The sequence below is a fragment of the Harmonia axyridis genome, chromosome 6 (assembly GCF_914767665.1).
Source record: "Harmonia axyridis chromosome 6, icHarAxyr1.1, whole genome shotgun sequence".
Taxonomy (NCBI): Eukaryota; Metazoa; Arthropoda; class Insecta; order Coleoptera; family Coccinellidae; genus Harmonia; species Harmonia axyridis.
Genome location: NC_059506.1, coordinates 27,964,771 through 27,984,405, shown reverse-complemented (window position 1 = coordinate 27,984,405; position 19,635 = coordinate 27,964,771). Strand labels below are relative to the sequence as shown.

The 19,635-nt window shown below is 32.8% G+C and overlaps 3 protein-coding genes across 11 annotated transcripts; 2 read left to right on the top strand and 1 right to left on the bottom strand.

The window, feature by feature from the left end:
* Window positions 1–166: 166 nt before the first annotated feature.
* LOC123683172 (unconventional myosin-XIX-like) lies at window positions 167–5,776 on the top strand. 5 transcript variants are annotated; one of them, XM_045622077.1, is made up of 14 exons: window positions 167–435; window positions 542–645; window positions 701–944; window positions 2,383–2,552; window positions 2,732–2,969; window positions 3,409–3,663; window positions 3,714–3,946; window positions 4,182–4,364; window positions 4,416–4,538; window positions 4,592–4,770; window positions 4,828–4,888; window positions 4,936–5,108; window positions 5,169–5,358; window positions 5,555–5,776. In XM_045622077.1, exons 1-14 carry the CDS (start codon window positions 228–230, stop codon window positions 5,648–5,650), a joined length of 2,457 nt encoding a protein of 818 aa, XP_045478033.1. In that variant the 5' UTR covers window positions 167–227; the 3' UTR covers window positions 5,651–5,776. The 5 variants fall into 5 exon arrangements, 4 of the variants coding, with proteins under 4 accessions (XP_045478033.1, XP_045478034.1, XP_045478035.1 ...); XR_006747943.1 differs by having other exon boundaries at window positions 168–435; window positions 5,279–5,358; XM_045622078.1 differs by having other exon boundaries at window positions 168–435; window positions 4,182–4,343; window positions 4,936–5,110; window positions 5,162–5,358.
* A 27-nt stretch (window positions 5,777–5,803) lies between these two features.
* On the bottom strand, window positions 5,804–10,268 carry LOC123683173 (zinc finger-containing ubiquitin peptidase 1-like). The gene is made up of 9 exons (XM_045622080.1): window positions 9,810–10,268; window positions 9,615–9,750; window positions 9,397–9,563; window positions 9,140–9,341; window positions 8,791–9,072; window positions 8,442–8,723; window positions 8,158–8,383; window positions 7,877–8,100; window positions 5,804–7,414 (listed from the first exon to the last, which is right to left on the bottom strand). The coding sequence occupies exons 1-9, from the start codon at window positions 10,052–10,054 to the stop codon at window positions 7,370–7,372; spliced, it is 1,809 nt and encodes a 602-aa protein (XP_045478036.1). The 5' UTR covers window positions 10,055–10,268; the 3' UTR covers window positions 5,804–7,369.
* A 218-nt stretch (window positions 10,269–10,486) lies between these two features.
* Window positions 10,487–19,210, top strand: LOC123683171 (transmembrane protein 94). Of its 5 annotated transcripts, none has more exons than XM_045622073.1 (17): window positions 10,487–10,730; window positions 10,782–11,654; window positions 11,832–12,039; window positions 12,129–12,232; window positions 12,310–12,517; window positions 12,995–13,168; window positions 13,223–13,637; window positions 13,985–14,258; window positions 15,605–15,709; window positions 16,103–16,355; window positions 16,437–16,645; window positions 16,719–16,918; window positions 16,973–17,184; window positions 17,237–17,486; window positions 18,035–18,128; window positions 18,180–18,335; window positions 18,649–19,210. In XM_045622073.1, the coding sequence occupies exons 1-17, from the start codon at window positions 10,627–10,629 to the stop codon at window positions 18,719–18,721; spliced, it is 3,912 nt and encodes a 1,303-aa protein (XP_045478029.1). In that variant the 5' UTR covers window positions 10,487–10,626; the 3' UTR covers window positions 18,722–19,210. The 5 variants fall into 5 exon arrangements, with proteins under 5 accessions (XP_045478029.1, XP_045478027.1, XP_045478026.1 ...); XM_045622071.1 differs by having other exon boundaries at window positions 13,982–14,258; XM_045622070.1 differs by having other exon boundaries at window positions 13,955–14,258.
* Window positions 19,211–19,635: the final 425 nt, after the last annotated feature.

Here is a 19,635-nt window from a genome sequence, read left to right as displayed (position 1 = left end):
TCGGTGAAAATTCAAGAGTAGGAAATCAAAAATATTTTAATTGTAAGGCGCAAATTGTGTTCTTCATACATATTCGTCAGATTTTATTGCAAAAAAATCCGTAAAAAGTTTGTACGTTACTTATCTAGCCCTTGGCCATTTAACACTTCTATTGATAATTAAAAAAATGTATCAAAGCAAAAGCCTGTTTATTATTTTGCTTGTCATAAAATCCATGACATTTTGAAATGATTCAAAAAATACCTAATTTTCCAATGGCGAATGAAGTGATATCAGAAAGTCAAAAACTGAATGAGAATTTGATCGCTGAAGAGTCAAACTTGAAGTTATTGAATTCAAATTCCGAAGATATATTTCCATTAAATGAGGAAGATACGAAGCAATTCTATTTCATTGACAATATTTGTGATTTAAAATTGAAATCTCCACAGAATGGTGAGGAAAGGCAATGTATTTCATTAGCAGATTTTCAATGTTAGATTGCAGATTTCCAATGGGTAGTTCTTTGTATCATAGCTTATCCCAATTCTGATTTTTTCAGTGACAAAATTGATAAAATATAGATTTTTTCGTAAGCTAATATACACCTGGGCTGGACAAACGCTTATAGCAGTCCAGCCTTATGACAATAATTACAAAAATCAGGTAAGTATACTTTTCTACTATGCACCCAATTGAATTCATTTTCTTAATTATTCAGGATGAAAAAGAGGGCGAACCAAACGTTAGTACAGTTGTTGATAGAGCTTTCTTCAAATTGTCAAATAAACTGGGTAAGACTAACCAGATCATTGTCATTTCTGGAGACAGCGGATCTGGTAAAACGTATTCTGGATGTCTTGCCTTGAAATATTTGGCTTTTCAACATTCTAGCCATGAAGATAAAGATTTAAGAGATATCTTGACAAGAACTTGTTCGGCTGTAACTGTTCTTGCAGCATTTGGTAACAATTTGCATTAAATTCTTGATTGTTTAGGTCCTCTACTTGACGGACATTCATCTTAATATGATTGAAAGTGAAACACTTCATTTCCGCTCAAATTTATTGATCACACAACAATTTTTTCGTTAAATTACATTTTGAGTTCTTCAGGTGAGTATGGTAACTCGCAGTTACCATACTCACAGACAAAATTATTTGGGATGGTCTAAAAAAACTTTTTGCAAGAGAAAATTTTGAAAACCGAGACTTGAAAGTGGCCATAATGCTTCCTCTACTTTCGGTTCGCCGGAAAGCAAAATTTGCGATCACAAAGTTTTTCTCTATTTTCGGTAGGCTCGCAACAAATTCATAAAGCACGGTTGAGATTAACTGACGAAATGGAGCAATATAAACTAACTAAATGACAGATACGATCAAATTCCGTTTGAGTATAGTGAACAGTTCTACCAACTTAGCGAAAAAAAATTGACAATCTCTTTGAGCGAATTTTTATTGACTTTCTTGACGTGATACGGGAATGGACTAGTTTAGTGATGTTGATAATACTATATTTGACACGATAGAATTAAAATATAGAGCAAAACTGATAAATCGGTGAAAAAAATTTGAAAACCCATCAATAAATGACTGAGAAATAGATTATTTAAATTTACGTATTTTAGCGCGGAACTTAATTGGTCTCCGACTCGTCTGTGACGTCACCCCACTTGCCTGTGATCGCTACACCATAAATTACATTTAAATACTTAGCCGCGCCAAGGCTCTCGCGCCGTTTGTAGTTGTACAGCGTAGTTTTAACTCGAGTTTTGTTTTTATGTCACCATAATGGAAGAAGGCTTCGTGAAAGGACAAAGTTATTTTTACTCAATAACTTATTTCAAACCAACTTACACCTTAGTATTTTTATTATCAGAAATAGACAGCTAGTACTGATTGGTACTTACATCAATATGATCTCCACACACATATGAAGTAGTTTTAGGTCCAATTAAGTCACGCCTCATTAATTTGCACCACTTCTTTGATTCATGTCATTTGGTACATGAAAAAACAATTTATTGGGGTTTTTAATTGTCGTGCTTGCACACATAGGCACAATACAATATTTGTAGGATTTTTTTTTTATTTCAGCCATCGTTTAACGAACAAAACACGACACGAACAGCACAAGTGATTGTACACCAATGAATTCGTAAGCACTCCGCGAATACCAGTCGCCTCGTGTAAGTGGCGTGACGTCACACACTAGACGCTACGTACTATGAAATTATTCTTCCAAGCGCAACTTCAAAGTTCCATAACTTTTTCATTTCTAGAGATATTTCAATGCTTCCACATTTTTGTTTCATTTTACTTAAATTTTTAGAATTAATCCTTTACAAAAAAATGAAAACTAGTCCATTCAAAAGTTCGAACTTTAACGATACTCTATCTGTAGGTAACGCATCAACAATTCACAATTTCAACAGCTCCAGATTTGGAAAATTGACACAGATGCAATGTCGTGAAGGAAAATTTGTTGGAGCATACATTCAGACTTATCTACTCGAAAAGTCTAGGGTGTCTGGACCAAATAAGGGCGAGTCAAATTTTCACATTTTCACTCAGGTATTTTTTTATAAATTTTAATACTTCTCAGTATCCTTCAACTCTAAAACAAAAATTCGTAGAGCAATTAATAATAAGAAAAAAAAAATAGTTTCTAATCAGTTGCAATTCCACTGCTCAATAAAATCTCAATCTGTATGTTCCATCCCAGTATATTCAACTGAAATTTGTCATTGTAGGTTTTGGAAGATCTGGACGACTATGTATTAGAGAAATTATATCTTAGCAAAACTACGGAATATGTGATATGCCCCAGAATGATATACCATAGAAAAACCTCATTTTCAGATGTAGTTGAGATGATGAGTTTCCTCAATATTAAAGAAATCGATGACGTGTTACACATTTTATCACTTATACTGAATTTGGGGAATATAATCTTCACCTGTAAAGACGAAAAGCTTGTAATCCTTCAAGGTAAATGCTCTGCACAAATAACTATAAAACTCCAAATAATTGGAGTTGTTAGTAAGTCTTTAAACCTGTAGAGAAGTGAAAAAATTTTATGGAACTGAATACTCGTACAAATTTTCATCAAATTAGGGGGTACACGACATGAAAATTCCAGGAATTTCACAACGTATCTAGAAAATCTGCATGGTTCAAACTGTATACTCACACCAAATTTCATACAAATCAGATAAAAATGTTGAAGTTAAGGCTATTACAAGGATATGCGGACACACATAGAGACAGACACAAACACCAAAGTTGTTCAAGATGGTTTGAAATGCATTTCGGCACCAGAAATTCCCGATATTTTCTTGAGAGAATGTATCCATGGGTATTCTTATTTAATAGTACTTACTATATACATCCATTTCGTTATTCGCTAGTGAAAACTAAAAAATTTCAGAATGTAAGCAGTACGTGAATTTTTGCGCACTAATTTTCCAAACAAGCTCATCATCGTTAACACAACTCTTCACCAAGAGGCTAATTGCGCCAAAACTAAGAAGAGGCTCTTTGTGTTACACTTCTTGTGTCAATATCGAGGAGTGTAACGAGAGGAGGAACAGTCTTATGCGTTTTTTATATGAGAAGCTTTTTATGTGGCTCGTGGAGAAAATTAACGAACAGACATACTACAGGAAGAAACATGATTGTTTGGGTAAAAACAAAAAAATGATTGGGGCAGTTTTAAAAACTTTGTGGTTGCAGGAATTTTGGATATATATGGTTTTGAAACATTTGCTCACAACACTTTCGAACAGTTGTGTATCAATTACGCTAATGAGAGGTTGCAGCAGTTTTATATGACTGACTATTATAATAAACAAGTGAATTATCTGTATGAGAAGTGCGAGAAAGTTACCAAGTATGATATGTCCAAGTATAACAAGAGAATAAACCTTCTTGATGGAACATTGTCAGTTTTTGGAATTTTGAATGAGGTAATTAGGAATTTTTGATTCAGTATTAGAAGAAAAACAGTTGAAATGAAGCAATGGAATAAGCTTCAGCCTTCTATTGCTTCCTTCAAAAACCATGGTATCGCAAAAAAAAACAGACTACATTTAATAATTCAATCGACATTGAATCCATCCAAAATTCACTCATTATATTATAATTTGTTTAATATCAAAACACTGCCGAATTGCGATGAATAAATTTCGATATTTTTTCAAGGAATGCCTTGTCAAGCGGTACAATACTGATATGTTCATCTCAACCAGGCTGTCTAATTGTTTGAGAAAAAATGAATTTTTCATCGACAGGAAAGATTATACATGTACCAAATTTTCTATAAAGCATTATGCTGGAGTGGTAGAGTATGACAGCAGATCAATGGTTAGCAAAAATAGAGACAAAGTAAATATTTTGTCTAAAACAAAGAAAACCAGTCTAAAAATTCAATTGTAGTTACCGGAAGAAATGGTTTTGTTCCTGAAAGAAACCAAATTAGCGTTCTTATCCAAAATTTTAGATTTTAGAGACGAGGAAGTACAAATATCTCATAATAAAACTCTTCTATCAAAATTCAAGGTAAAATTTTAACATTGTCGATAGCTAGACCTACAATATAACGGGTTTTTCAGAAATCTTTGGACAACCTGATGGTTTCTTTAAGCCTAGCAGACACGCACTATATTAAGTGTTTGAAGCCCAACCAGAAACAACTTCCAAATAGTTTCGACGATTATTTCTTCATGGCAGAACTGCAGTACAATGGTATCATTGATACGTTAAATTTGGAGTTTCAACGTTTCTCGACAGTGTGAGTTCGCACTAAAAAAACGCAAATATTGAAAATTATACTTGAATATCCCCATAGGCTATCTAAGGAAGATTTCTCAAAGAAGTTCGACCTAGATATCTTAGAAAAACTGAAAGGGGTGAGTAAAATATCTATAACGAGAAGTTTCTGAATTTTGTGTCCCAGTTGTTGGAAGGTAAGGTGTATGTTGGAAGAGACAAGATTTATTTCAGCGATGGGTCATTCTCCTTGATTCTGAAGTATAAAATGATTCTGATCACCTCCTGTGTTAAAATAATTCAGAGGTCATGGAAGGCAAGAAGTAGAAAACGTCATATTGCGGCTTGTAAAATACAGAGGTGTACGAGCAAAATGAACATTCATTTATATTTTCCAGTGAATTTATTATTAGTTTTTAGGAGATTTTTTTTGAATAATAACACTTACTCAACTATTGATTCCCTTAACACGACTTTGGATCAAATAACAGTAATTGAAAATGTACACCTAGAGCCTGATTTGATTGTAGAAACAGAAGTCAAACCTATTAAAGCAAAAAGGTGTATATTCAGAGGAGACCGAATAATATCAAGATTCAAAATCGCTCAGGTAATAATATTGATCTTTCCAAAATGAAAATACTATAGATTTTTCACAACAAAAAATAAAATTAAAAAATATTCGAACAAAACAGATAAATAGTTAAGTTCGATATCAAAAAATTGGGTAGAATTTTTAGGATTATTGTGATACTGTTGTTTTATTATTTACACTCACTAACTTTTATAAACTATATCTATTTTAGATTCCAATAAGATTTCACATAAGAAGAACTTGTATCCCTTATTCTCATGTTTTGCCAATTGACGAAATGCCTAAAGGTTTAAAAGATATCTTCTGAATATTAAGTTATGTTTATAGGTTTTAAACTTTTCGTATTCATATACATTATATTTATTTTTAGATAACTTTTAATTCTAGAATACTACACTGTTGTAATTGATGAAAAATAAATAACAAAAATATAGGAATTTTTATGAACCAAGAAAACTAATTTTCGGTTTAATAATTTATTAAAACTTTATCAGTACAATTCAAAATGTGTCCTAATAACTAAGAGATCAATTAACAGGTGATATTCAACAAATTAAATGGCTATAATCTCCTTATTGAGAATTTTTAGCAGTCAATAGTTGACAGAATGAACAGGCACATTATTCTAAAATGAACTAATGAACACTCCTTTCTAGCATCTTACGACTAGAATTTTTTTGTTCTAAATAATTCATTCTACATTTTTCTTTGATCGATATTGAAGAAATTTATATCCACAATTCTCAAAAAACTAAAATTTCACATTGCGGAATAATTAATATTGTAAGATTCCTTAATAGTTCAAATATCACAAGAGCATGGCAAATTTCAGTTTAATTGAAATATGAGAAAATTAAAAGAACAAATAAAATATTTAATTAATTAGTTTTATCATCACTATCTAATGGATTATGCTATATTAAATATTTTACGTTTCTAATCAGATCTCTTTGTATCATCAGAAAATAACTAATTGAAATTCGAAACTATTAAGAGGTTCTAATTTAAAATCTATTATTATCATATTTAGGACTAATTTTCAACAAGAGAAAATTTCTCACGTAATGTAAAATGGAATGCAACTCTAATATGGCTTGTTCATACTGCCAAAAAGTTTAAAAAAGCGTCATGAATCACTATAATACTGAATCTATTCTATTAGGAAACAATTTCAACTTCACAAAATGAAACTTAAAGTCAAAATTATTTTCAAGACTTATGATAAGCTTTAACACAAAAGCAAGACTTGTTTTGTATCATTTTCTGACATCTGATGAGGCACCAAAGATATATAGGTAACTTTGTTTTAGTAATTATAATGAAACTTTTTGTAATAAATTGGTCAACATGATGATAATATACAAAATTCATTCTATGTACAATAGTTTAAGCTCAACAAAAAAATCAACAAATAACAATAAAATAAGTCTTATAAGCTAGGTACTCAGATTAGAAATGGATAAATCACAATTATAATAATATTTAAAAAAAACCTAAAAGAACTGAACTCAACTTGCAAAAAATCTTAAATGAAAGACAAAATGTGTTAAAATTATTTGATTAAAATAGATTTATTTAATTCAGCAGTGGTGAGGAAGAACATAAATATATACGTTCATTGATCAACTTTCAGAAGAAGTTAAAAGACACTGGCTTCCATATATCAGATTTTCTTCACTGAGCATTTTTTTGACAAAATTTGGAATTGACAAGAACAGATATGGAAAACAGCAATAATTTTATTGTCTTGCTAGCATGATAAAATTTCAAGATTTTAATAAGTAATAAATTGTCAAAGTTTTATTGCATTATTCCTAAAGATATGGATTTTCAATAAATTGAACTTTTTTGCATAAATATATTTTTAGAAGGCGATGTCGATAGATAAATAACCATTTGAAATATATCCTAGTGGCAGGTAACTTGAGATAGTTCAAATGAAAATTCGTACCTTTGATAACTTTTCTGCACAGAAACAAACGGCAAAAGGTAGTGGGGTTAGCTTGAGATTAGTTTTTTCGAATTTTCACCGATCCTGCGGAACACGCAACCCTCTCAAAACTTTGCTTTGCTGTAAAAAATATATTCAATTAATAAACAACTTTTTCCTGAAACCATCATAATTTAGCAATTTCATTTCACACTAACAAAAGGTAGATGTGATGAGGGAATCCCCATCAATGTAAGTTTATGAAATCTGAATCCGCAAGCACTGAAACGTATATCTATAATTGGAAAAGTATGAAATACAAGGAATTGCATTGGAACTTATTTACTCTTATTTGACAGATAAAATTAAAGAAATAACAAGCACAGGAAATACTTGAAACATAAAAACATTCAAGTCAAAACACGTTAAGATAGGTGTTCCACAAGGACCCTTTCTGGGTCCTTTGGTGTATGTTATATACACAAATGACCTAACACAATTCACCAACTGTGACATAACTACGTTTGTGGATGTTGAATAATGATGGGCTCGCCCTTGCGTAATAAAGAAGAAACTTCGTTCCAAAATTTGAGAACAACTCACTTGATATTGTTGCTCATTATCAATTGTTCCAACCACAGCAACAATTTGATACTGTTTAGCTTTCATGGCAGCTTCACTTTTCCTCAACAGCCTCAATGAAGCATTTGCACTGCCAGTATCACCAAACTGCGCCATCTGCTGAGGGGAATGGCTCGGGTCCAGAACTAGCATCACCAAACTGCCATCGCGATGTATTTCTATGCCCATTATTGTTCGACTATGACCTTTAAAGATAATGAAACTTCATACTCACATTCTATAACGGTTTGATTGATTCCTACCTTGATGTTGTAAGTATAAGGGTGGTATAAACTCCCCACCGATGGAATTCTCAAAGTATTTTAAAACCCAACTGAACATTTCTGGGTGCGTACCGCTAGGCCCAGTAGGTCGATGGAAATCGACTAATTGACATTTGATTCTTAAATATGATAAAAGAGTCACAACCTCGGTAGCTCCAATCCATTTTCTAGTATTAACCAATCTACATCCAAGCTGCTCAGAACCCTAACAAGAAAAGGATATGATCGATAATAAATATTGAGATAATCACGATTTGTATTACCTGAACATCAAATCCTTGTGACCAAGCCTGTTCGATGAGGGATTGCAACCTAGAAATACTTGGGACAGCACTTCTTGGAGGTTTTTCGGTTTGCCACAGCCTATAAAGACGTTCATTATAACCTGTATGTGTGAGTAAACTAGAAATCAGCATTTGCGTATTTCTATAGCCGCAACCCCATCCTCTATCGCCATAAGATGAAGCAAAATGATCTACGCAGGTACATAAGAGAGTCCGTACTACGTTCTGTGCATTTGAGCTCATAGCTCGAACCCTAGGAACCTTTAAAATTGTTTAATATTAAAAAAAATCATTCTGTTGACTAAAATCGAATTAAAATACTACTTACTATACTTCTAGTGACGGAACTAGAGTCATCGATTCCACTGCTTTCTGCTGCTCTCAAGTCCAGGGTCCGTTCATAATAATCTGAAACACTCATTTCACCAGCATACACAGCTCTCTGCATATTTGTAACACACTGTTCCCTGAAATTTCCTTGATTGTCCATTCCATACTGAGCTCTCAACTGTTCAAATTCTTTTTGTTCTCTTTCTCTTAAAGCAGCTTTATCAGAATTGCTTGGAGAATTGCCCAAAAAATGAGATTCAACATGCCTAACTGCACTGGTCTGAAATAAATGAAACAAAATATTAACATGAAATACTCCTGAAAAAATGTAAACAAAATTTACTCACATTATCTTCACCATCAAGGTTCATTCCACAAACTGGACAAGATTTGGTGGGGGGACTAGCAGGAGAAAGAATATCCCTATGTTCGATATTCACATGTAACTCAAGATCAGAAGACAACTTGAAATTTTTGACACACAAGGGGCAAGAAAAAATTTCTTCCTTTTCTTTTGAGACAGAAGGTGAGGTAAGGTCAAAATGTCTTCTGAAAAGTCATCAAATAGTGGGAGTTATAAGCATGTATATTGCATCATCATTACCTGTTAACATGTTCTTGAATTTCCTCGGGACTAATACTAGTGAAACTACATAATGGACATTGCAGTTTTGACATGGAATTTTTCAATTTAAGGGCCAGGCTAGAGCGTAATGGGGAACCATGACCATGGCTAAAATTTTTGGGGCTCAAATCACCACCTCCATTGACCTAAAAATTTTATTTTTCAAAATGACAGATTTTATTGACAATTTAAATTACCTTAGCATTAACATTATTTATGTTATTTATATTTGCTTTTAGAGAATTTGAGCTACAACTATAACTATTCGAATGACTAGGAAAAGACGGAATGTTTGATTGATCACTATGATTAAGCATCTCTCCATTATATTCACTAAAAAGAACAATTATTTTTGGGTTATAGGATCTGTGAATATTTAATGTTATACATGCCTGGGACTAGCATCATCTATGAAAGTCATATTTACTTCTGCTTCAGGAGTAAGAAAATCTAAATGAGCCTGATTAACATGTATCGTTAATTCAGATGCTGAAACAGCAGTAAGACCACAAAACGGACAAGCCCCCTTGCCTTCTATGTGCTTTGAGTGTGTATGCTCTCTGAAATCTTCCTCTGACAACTCTTCTGCACCGCATATTTCACAGCAATAAGCTATATCTGGTTGATAACTGGCCATTTCCTTTTAAATTAGAATTTGTTTCAGGGTAAGTTAGAATAAATTAATGTTTCGAATATTTTAGTTGAAATTCATGATAGCTTCGTGATGTACAAAGAAAAAATGATCAATTTTCAATGAAAATTTTTAAAGGAAACTAAGAAATTGAAAAATGGGTTTCATCGAAATGACCTACTTAAACGGTAACTGGAATGGAAATTGGGAAAATTTGACAGAAAACTAGAGTATTGCAGAATTTCTTCTTTTATCAACTTATTTTATTCAGTGTTTGGTTAAGGACTCTCTGAATAATTATAATGTTTCAAAGTCGCCAATTATAGAAGAATTGATTAAATAAAGAATTTAAACAATATAAATAAAATATCATTCGATATAACGAATATAAATGTAAGGTATCGTTAATCGTTTCTTAGTGCATTTCTATGAACTAACCTTTAAGGAGGAATATAAAGTGAAATGTCAATTAATTAAAGCTAACTATAACAACAATAATAATTGACTACAACGAAATGTCGGGGAAAATTTAATAAAATTTGATTTTTTTGAATGAAAAGTAATATAATAAATGAAATATGGAAGGTCCAACAACCTCTCTAACTACAAGAGAGGCTCTTCATATTTTATATAGAGAAATTGAATCGCTTCTCATACAGTTTAAACAGTCTCAGAAAAAAAGGTACAAATTGAACATTTATGAAGATCAATAATCAACCAATGAATTTTTCAGGAATCCAAGATCATGGATAAGCGATAGTATACATCATTCAAGTCATCATACAACCATCAATTGGATTTCTGTTTGTTTCTTGATTTGGTGTTCATTAAGTCTCGTATTGGCATATTTCATAGGAGATTATTCAAAAATTTATCTTATTCAAGCTGCAGTAATACTCCTTTTTACGTCTTTAAGTGTTTCCTTAGAATTATACGACAATCATTTAAGACACAATGAAATTCCAAGAAGAGTAGAAAATATCTTAAAAATAATCAAAAAAGAGGCTGAAATTGTAAAATGGCAACAAGAAAATTATCCTTCATTATTTATGCCAACTTCTCCATGTATAACTATGCAATGGACTTTCAGAGATGGGGAGTTAGTTAATTTACCATATTCCTTATTGGTGAAAGATGATATCATTTTAGTGAGACCTGGCCAAATAAGTCCTGGCTACTGTGAAAGTCTAGAAAAACACACTGACCAACCTTTGTTACATGCTAAAGAAGTATATGCGCCCCAAGGAAAAGATCGTAACTTAATTTCGTCTCCAATAATCCGTAAACCTCTCAAAAGTGCAAAATATAAACTACTAGAAACACCTTATTTGAGTAACTTGAAAATTATGTTAGAACAAGCCCTTGATAGACCTAGTACTCAACTCACACGACAACAACATATTTTACTTGTTGAAATGGTACAACGAATAATATTGCCTATTGCTATTGTTGTTTTTTATGCTTTATCTGCTTTGAAGTATCTTCATTTGAAGTTTGACAATGATGTAGCTTTATTCTTACTATACCCAACAAATGGAATTCTTCCCTTACTGCCAATAATTTTTCCTATAGTCTGGAATATAGCCAATTATATTGGTCTTGCTAGGTAAGTTATTTTTTGTATAATTTTAGTGATACTTGATTTTAGAAATTTGAGTTATGTTAACTAATTGATATATTTTCAAATATTAGTTATTTTTAAATTATATTTTGCCTCTGTGAGATGCACATCATTGTATTGTGTATTTTCGATCAATAAATAAATGAATAAATTCTTGTTTAGGTTACAATCTATTTTTTTCGCAAGTAAAATGGTACAAGGACAGGAAAGCTTCAGTTTAGAGGAAGAAGCTGATCAAACAATCGTTGAACATATAAGATTTAGATACAAGTGGATGTCTATTATTAAACATTTTTTTTCTATATTGAGAGGAGATCCTGAAATAATGGCCAGATCTGCTAATATTCTTCATGTTTTAGGATCAGTATCAGTAAGTAGGAAAAAAAAGTTATTCCTATAGCCCTATAACAATAATTCGAATACAAATTTTGCTATCTTGGATATGGTATTTATTTTCAGGCATTAGGGTGTGTAGATAAAAAGGGGGTTTTATCTTCTCCAAATCCCACAGCTGAAAAAGTTTTCTTTTTGCATAACATGGACAAAACATCTTCTTCCTCTAGGTAAGTAACTCAGATAATTTTTTCTGTCCATCTTTCAACGTTGAAAAGGTTTATTTTATTACTTACATCTTTTTCAGCTTAAATATCGAAGATATTGACTCTGATAGCATTGATGGTAATCCTGCTAAAAACTTTAGTGGCAAAGTCGAAGTCCTTGACCTGACGCATGATCATCACGATCCTGTTAAACTTCAATTTGACGATCCCAAATGGAATTTATATATGTCTACCTTGAAACCTCTCGGATTGGCTATTCTTCTCAACACATGCCACCCAGATACTGAGGTAGGATACAAAATGAGAAAAGCACTGACGTATTCATGTACTTCTATACTTCCTGGTTTGTAATATGCCCTGGAAATATAGAATCATGTGATACTTTCAATACAATGTCATTTATCACGTTTTTGGAATTTTTTTAAACCATATAAGAATAACATGCTGAGAAGAATTGTTTTTTTTTCCCTCTCGATGAATTATTATATATTGGCACCAAACTACTCCGAATTAAGGCGATGACAAATACTATATCTCCTACCGTTCTTGTTATGTCGTCTTGCATCTTGGCATTTTTCAGTTGGGCCTTTAACTTTTTTTTGATTCTTCCTGAAACTAACCAAAAAAAGTTTGAAACAAATGAATCTGAAAAATGTTTGTTCGTGTGTAATATCAACATTGCCGAATATTTGAACTAATTTTATCAAGATATCGAAATTTTACATTAACATTCATTTCACCTTGTTGAGTTTCATAAATTTTCAGAAACAATACTCGAACTTCTGCTCTCATATTACGTGTGAGGCTCAGATAAACGAAAATTTGGTTCCTGTTTCAAACAGACGGTGCCTATGTGAATTGGCTAAAATTATAGGTTTTGTGGATGAAGCAAGAAAAATATTCAATATGGAACAGAAGTTATGCACATTCAGGCATCTTGTAAGTGAAATGTTCACTAAAAATTGGTATAACCTAATGAAACTCCATTTGTAGCAACCCGAAACTGTTAGACGAGATAATAAGTACGCTAGATCACTGCAGATGTCAAATTCTAAACTGAAGGTCCCTTTTCCACACTTGTTCGCCGTAGTTGTTCGAGAGATAAGCACAAATGCAATGCAACTTTTATCCGAAGGAACAGCCGACATCTTGCTTGATTCCTGCGTAGACTATTGGGATGGTAAAGAGTTGTGCTCTCTGACTGCCATTGATCGGAAAAGAATCCAAGATTTTTATCAGCGGACAAGTCTTACATCTTATTGCACAGCTTTCGCTTATAGGCCCTTAGACAGGGCTCCAGCACCTAATTTGGCATCTGCTTATCTTGAACTACCAAGCGATTCAAAGCATCTCTTCTTAGGTCAGAGAAGCCCTTCTCCGACTCAAAATAATGGATTTGCAGATATAGGTATGTAGATGAATATATTCACTGACGTGAAGTCAGAACCTCGTCACCCTTGACAATTCGACACCTGATAGGATGGCGTTGCGTGAATCTCCTCTGAATAGCCAATACGGTATCGAATTGTCGCGGTGTAGGGCGGGGCGAGCCATAATTGCGCTTAACCCCGCCCCTTTGGGTTGCCATAATTTTTAGAAATGTTTGCTAACTGTGGCGCACAAATTCTCGATATTTTTGAAATAAGAGTTTTCTTTCTACATCTAAAATGCTTTTATGGTTTGGGAACGTAAAGGCTCCCTTGAACTGTTCTTATTAATTTATAGGGGCACCCCTCTCCCTTTTTTACTCAGCAGAGTCCCTGATTTACGGTTGTGAATACGAGGCAGAAGAAGTGGATGCCAATGGTTGTTTTCAGATGCAGTGCAATCAGATTTTCATAGGCATGGTGAGCATGCAGTACCAGGTACTTACAGACATGGTTCATCTGATCGAACAGTTGGAAAGAGCCTGTATCAGGTTTGTGCATTTCAGCAAGGAGAACGAATTGAGATCAAGAGTATTCAGCGAGAAGATGGGTTTGGAAAGCGGGTGGAATTGCCATATATCATTATTGAGCGAGAGGACCAGGTATGTTTGGTGCACTTTAGATGTAGGCATGGGATTATTGAGAACTTTTGAGTTTGAGTACAGTTCTTACTGTTTCCCCACCTTTTCACACAGTTTGTACTCTACAACATCAAAGTTTTTTTTTTGTAACACCATTTTATACTTGGGATATACGGGATATAACGTTAATTTTGAGGGAGGAATGGAATAAGAATTTCTATTTTGCAATAACAAGTGGACAAGGCGAAACAAGATTGCTTGATCACTAGTTTTTTTACGAAAATTTCTGTCGACTTTCAACATGTTGTAGTGTCTATTGTTTTTAGTGTTATTTGTTACTAAACTGAATTCAATTTGAGTAGCAAATAAAATTGTTTAAATTTTTGTTACTACTGCTTACTGCTTCTTTTTCTTTGATTCATGTTTCGTTGCTCAGTATTAGAGGAGAATAATTAGTAAAACCGTTTCAAACGACTAAATATTTCCAAAAAAAAACAATAGTATTCAAGTGGAAGGTTTCAAATTGATAACTTCTACCAACAAACAATTTTATTTGCACATGGTGAATTCAAATGTTTGGCCTCACTCTAGATATTTGTTATGAGTTCTTATAGTAAAATTTATTGTATGAGTTATGATATTCTATGATAGGATAGAAAATAATTTAATTGTTTATTTCTAGATATAGGAGTGAGGAAAACTTTTGATAAAACTTGATTTGCTTATATGTTATAGTGTGTCCATAGTATGGATTATTCGATGTAATTTCAACTGATTTTTTTTTTTGTGAAAAAATTTAGAAGATTGTCGATTCAAGAAACCAATATAATTAATAAGTCTTATGAAGAGTTTTTCAATAAGAGGTTTCATTTTGGATATTAATTTCATTGTAAAGAGAAAGGTATGCTATTTACAATAGAAAAAGATATCAGCCAAATGGTCTTAACAGCTACGGTTACAGCACCATATCCTTTTCATGACAAATTCGCACATTTTTGGCTGTATGTCCTCGATAACTTAACGAATTCCATTTTTAAGTTCTTGAATCGAACGTGGAGCATTGGAATAGAGCTTGTCTTTTGCGTGACCTCAAAGAAAAAAGTCTAAAGGTCTTAAATCACAACATCTTGCTGGCTTCTTTGAGTAATAATCCTAAAAGATGACAGGCTATTCAAAATGCAACCTCTTATTACAAAACCCTATATTTCCAATCAAATCATCCAATGTTCTCAATCAACTACAAGATGAAGACTGTTGTAAATTGCAGAAACTAATCCATACCAATACTTACAAGTTCACATAACTTCTTTCCTTTCCCCCTTTCATTTTCAATAATTGTTTGATGTGATATGTGTGTACTGCAATAGGGGGGATAATGCTAAAAGTAACAGCATGGTAAATGTCCCAATAACACGTGACGAAACTTCTTCTGCAGTACCATCAGGTGAAAAATCTTCCATAATACATCCAAGGTATTTATGCATCACATTTATCAGTAGATACATTGGTGTGTCATTTCAGCTTTGTACTAACCTCAAATTGCGCAGAATAGCGAAATTGAACTCACATTTAAGAAAAGGCAGCACTCATTAATATTAAGGTAAATTAGGTTATTGTATTTGTATTTTATAGGTTTCATTTCAGATGTATAATAATATTTAATAATTTATTTTTGTCATGCTCTACTATTTGTTTTACACACAATTCCTCCTTCCTTTTCGAAGAGTTCTCGTCTATTCTGAGCAATGTTTATTGATGCATGTCGATAACTCACATGTCATACAAAGTGCTCGGTAGTCCACTGTCTATTTTTGGACTAACGCCATCTGTTGGTCGAAATCTGAACGTTCTATTCCCTTCCGCAGCAACTTTGAAAATTCGAAGGCTATAAGTTTCTCGGCACCTTCTGCGATCAATATCGATCAAATTGCGAGGTTAGAACGTGAAGAAAATGTCAGACGTTGCAGTAATCAGAACTCGATGGAAGACAGCAAAAATACCCAAGATTCTTCGGCGCTGTTTGGTAGTATAAATACATCACACGATTGGCAGTCGATGAGCTGTTTGACGGATAGTACGGATCATACTGCACCGGTTAACTTCGATATGAGTAATAGGGTGAGTACAGAGATTGTGCTATTGTGGTGTTTTGACGATATCTGATAATTTTATTTTCCTTCCAAACTTTTCATATTTCAGGCTAAATTGCCAAGAGGTATAGACAAGATAAGACCTCATATAGAATTAATAGACAATGTGCCTCTGTTGGTATCTTTGTTTACTGATTGTACCCCATCGGCCACTAGAGAAATGTTGCATATTATGCAGGATTATGGAGAGATTGTATGCATCATGGGATCGGTATCTAATTGTGATAATACTGGAATATTCATGCAAGCTGATGCAAAGTGAGTAAAATAATATACTGTATATACTCCCTAATATCTCCAACATAGCAATTCTGAATTAATCCTTACTCAGTGTTGCAGTAGAACCAATTTATCCTCAGGTATGCCAAAAACGTTTGGTAAGTATTCCTTACGAAGGTGTTTCCCCTATGGATCTAGCCAGGCATCTCAACAGTTTGCCCTGTTCTCTATGCATAAAAAGAGAGGATCCGATAAACTTATACCATCTGATTATGGAGTCGAGGCATTTTGTTACATCCATATGGAATGCAGGTTTGTGAGGTTAGGTCAGTTCAATGTCATAGCTAACGAAGAATAAATTTTCAGTTCAATTTTGGGTTTGCTGTTGTGCTACAGTAACCGGCATACAAATTGCCTGCAGTATTGCTTTAATACCATCACCATTTACGACTGGTCAAGTACTTTGGTTGAGTTCCATAGTGATACCCATTCTTAGTGCCTCACTGATAGCCTTACCGGTAGATGCGGAAGTAATGAAGAGGCCACTGGGTAAAAACGATTTAGCCTTTAACTGGAATGTAAGCTCTTGTTTTCAACGAAAAATTTGTAATAATAACTTTGGATTTTTAGATAATGTGTTTCATAATGTGGTGTTATGGGCTCAAGTTTATACCTACAATTCTTACGGTATTGACATCCTTTTGGGTTATATTGACTAATCACTGTTATAGTTTTTGTAAAATGCAAAACTGTACTTGCTTTTTATATCATACACCTATCGTTGGGGGTGATGGTAATGAGAGTATAGGTTGGGCAGATAAGGATTGGACCCTAAACTCTGCTAGGTTGTTAATGCTGTTGCTTGTTGTTACTCATTTTGGTGAGTAAATTTGATTGTGACTCAAAGTATCTCAGCTCTAGCTGGAAAAATCTTGTGGAAGTTTCAGAATAAACAAAGATATGAAAAATAAATAACCAATAGACTATTCAATAATTTTTTTGGATCCACGCAAATTAGTACAAAAAGGTGGATTATTCCAATTCACGTGAATATCTCACATTAAAGTAGCAATTCAAAAAGTAAAATTCAAATGAGCAACCAAAACCCAGTCTTAGTTGTTAAGTGCCATGCACGAAAGCATTTTTTTTCTTTACCTTTTCGTTAAAAAACCTCATTGGGTACTGTGATTCATTACATTTTTATTATATTGATTTGTTTGAAGTTGAAATTTAATATTCTTTTAAATTCCGTGAGTTTTCAGAGTGATTTCTCCAAATTCAATCATTTTTTTTTTAATCATTCTTATAAGTATAATCCTTATGAGGATAGTCGAATAGCCTATTGTAACCATTTTCCTCTAAAATTTTCATCTCAAAAATTCATCGGTTCACTCTGCATATGTTATAATGAAATTCAATTTATTTCAGTTGCAATATCTATTGGTTTTGTCCATCGAGGTCACTTAATTACACAAAAAAGGCCATTTTGCAATAGATTTTGGATTGTGTCTGCAATTATTTTGTAAGTTTGCTGTATGTATAATGTGAGAAACTTCAAATATTTTTTTTTCAGTGTTGCTCTTCAGAGTGTATACACAATTGTCTCTTACCATATTCATTCAAATGATGAAGTTGAATTTGAGTTACCTGTTTGGTTATGGGTCTTTGGTTTTCTTTCGCCTTTTTTTGTCATAATAATCAATGAAACTGTCAAGAATCAAGAGATTGGGTAATTTTATATCATACTTCGTTTTTTATTGCACGCTTGTTCGGAAGAACAACGGATATACATTGAGTGGAGAAATATAAAACCTTTCCACCATTCATTATTTTAATATGCTCTTTCGTTTCTCAGAAAAAGTGATAAATAACATTGTGTAACAGAACAGGAAGTTTTTACTTCAGATTTGTGTTAGTAGACTTAATTAGAAATATTAAAGCAAAAATTTAGATGCAAAATATTACAATATGAATTCGAACAAGCGTGCAAAACTCTTACGTCAGTTCAGGGGTTTTTTTCATGTTTGAAATTATTTTTTTAGGGTCAATACTAGATTTCAAAGAAGAGCACGGTTGGATTTTGGAACGAAATTAGGAATGAATTCACCATTTTGAGTTTGAACCAAAGTAAGATAATTTTCTTTCTTTCTCTTCTTTCAGAATGACAAAATACATACATATGTATTTTTTTTAATAATACAAATTGCTGTTTATCAAAAAGCATGTCTATTCTGATAAGAAAGTAACTAAAGCTCCACCAAAATCTGTATTCAAAATTCAAACAACAAAGTATTGTGGAATAATTTTTATTCGCAATTTTGATTGACAATTTGACTTATTTGATTTTAATTATTAGCAGTAGTAATTAATATTGTGATAGTCTTGCTATTGAAGACAATTGACTTGTACACAGGTATAATTTGTGTTCATCTATCTGAGATTTGAGCTCTATTGAGAATGAATGTATTTATTTGTGTCATGTGTATATAATATTGGAATGTTCTATTTATTGTACTTCCTTTACACTAATTATTTAATTTTAATTGAATGAAAAAAGTTATGAAATTCTATTGTTAATTTATATTCAATATATTTTTATAAGCATTTCCACTTTTATCTTCCCTTAAAAGCGCTCAAATACAACACATTTTTTTGGCAAAATTCGATTTTTTATTCAACATAGTTTCCTTCGAGGGCGTTACAGCGATTATCCAAATTTTCGATACCATTTTTGGAGTACGGTTGGTCTTTCACTTTAAAATAGGTCTCAGTTTCGGCGATTACTTCTTCATTGGCGCTAAATTTCTTTCCAGCAAGCATTCTTTTGAGGTCTGAGAACAAGAAAAAGTCGCTGGGCGCCAGATCTAGCGAATACCGTATTCGTCAGATTTTGCTTCAATTGTATTTTTTCCCTTCAAAAAGCAATATTTTTTATCAGCACACGAATTTTTTTTTTCATCTCTTTTCAAATAACAAAAGTAGCTACACTCACGAACTAATGGTGGGACTGCTGTCAAATTTTGACACGT

Bases quoted from the DNA above. Each gene is read 5' to 3' on its own strand.
- LOC123683171 (XM_045622070.1), top strand. From the start codon at position 10,627: ATGGAAGGTCCAACAACCTCTCTAACTACAAGAGAGGCTCTTCATATT. The intron at 10,731-10,781 runs GTACAAATTGAA...TGAATTTTTCAG, and splicing joins AAACAGTCTCAGAAAAAAAG to GAATCCAAGATCATGGATAA. The intron at 18,336-18,648 runs GTAATTTTATAT...TTATTTTTTTAG, and splicing joins GTCAAGAATCAAGAGATTGG to GGTCAATACTAGATTTCAAA.
- LOC123683172 (XM_045622076.1), top strand. From the start codon at position 228: ATGATTCAAAAAATACCTAATTTTCCAATGGCGAATGAAGTGATATCA. The intron at 2,553-2,731 runs GTATTTTTTTAT...TTGTCATTGTAG, and splicing joins ATTTTCACATTTTCACTCAG to GTTTTGGAAGATCTGGACGA. The intron at 5,359-5,554 runs GTAATAATATTG...TATCTATTTTAG, and splicing joins CAAGATTCAAAATCGCTCAG to ATTCCAATAAGATTTCACAT.
- LOC123683173 (XM_045622080.1), bottom strand. From the start codon at position 10,054: ATGGCCAGTTATCAACCAGATATAGCTTATTGCTGTGAAATATGCGGT. The intron at 9,751-9,809 runs GCATGTATAACA...TGTTCTTTTTAG, and splicing joins ATAGATGATGCTAGTCCCAG to TGAATATAATGGAGAGATGC. The intron at 8,101-8,157 runs GTAGGAATCAAT...TTATCTTTAAAG, and splicing joins CTTATACTTACAACATCAAG to GTCATAGTCGAACAATAATG.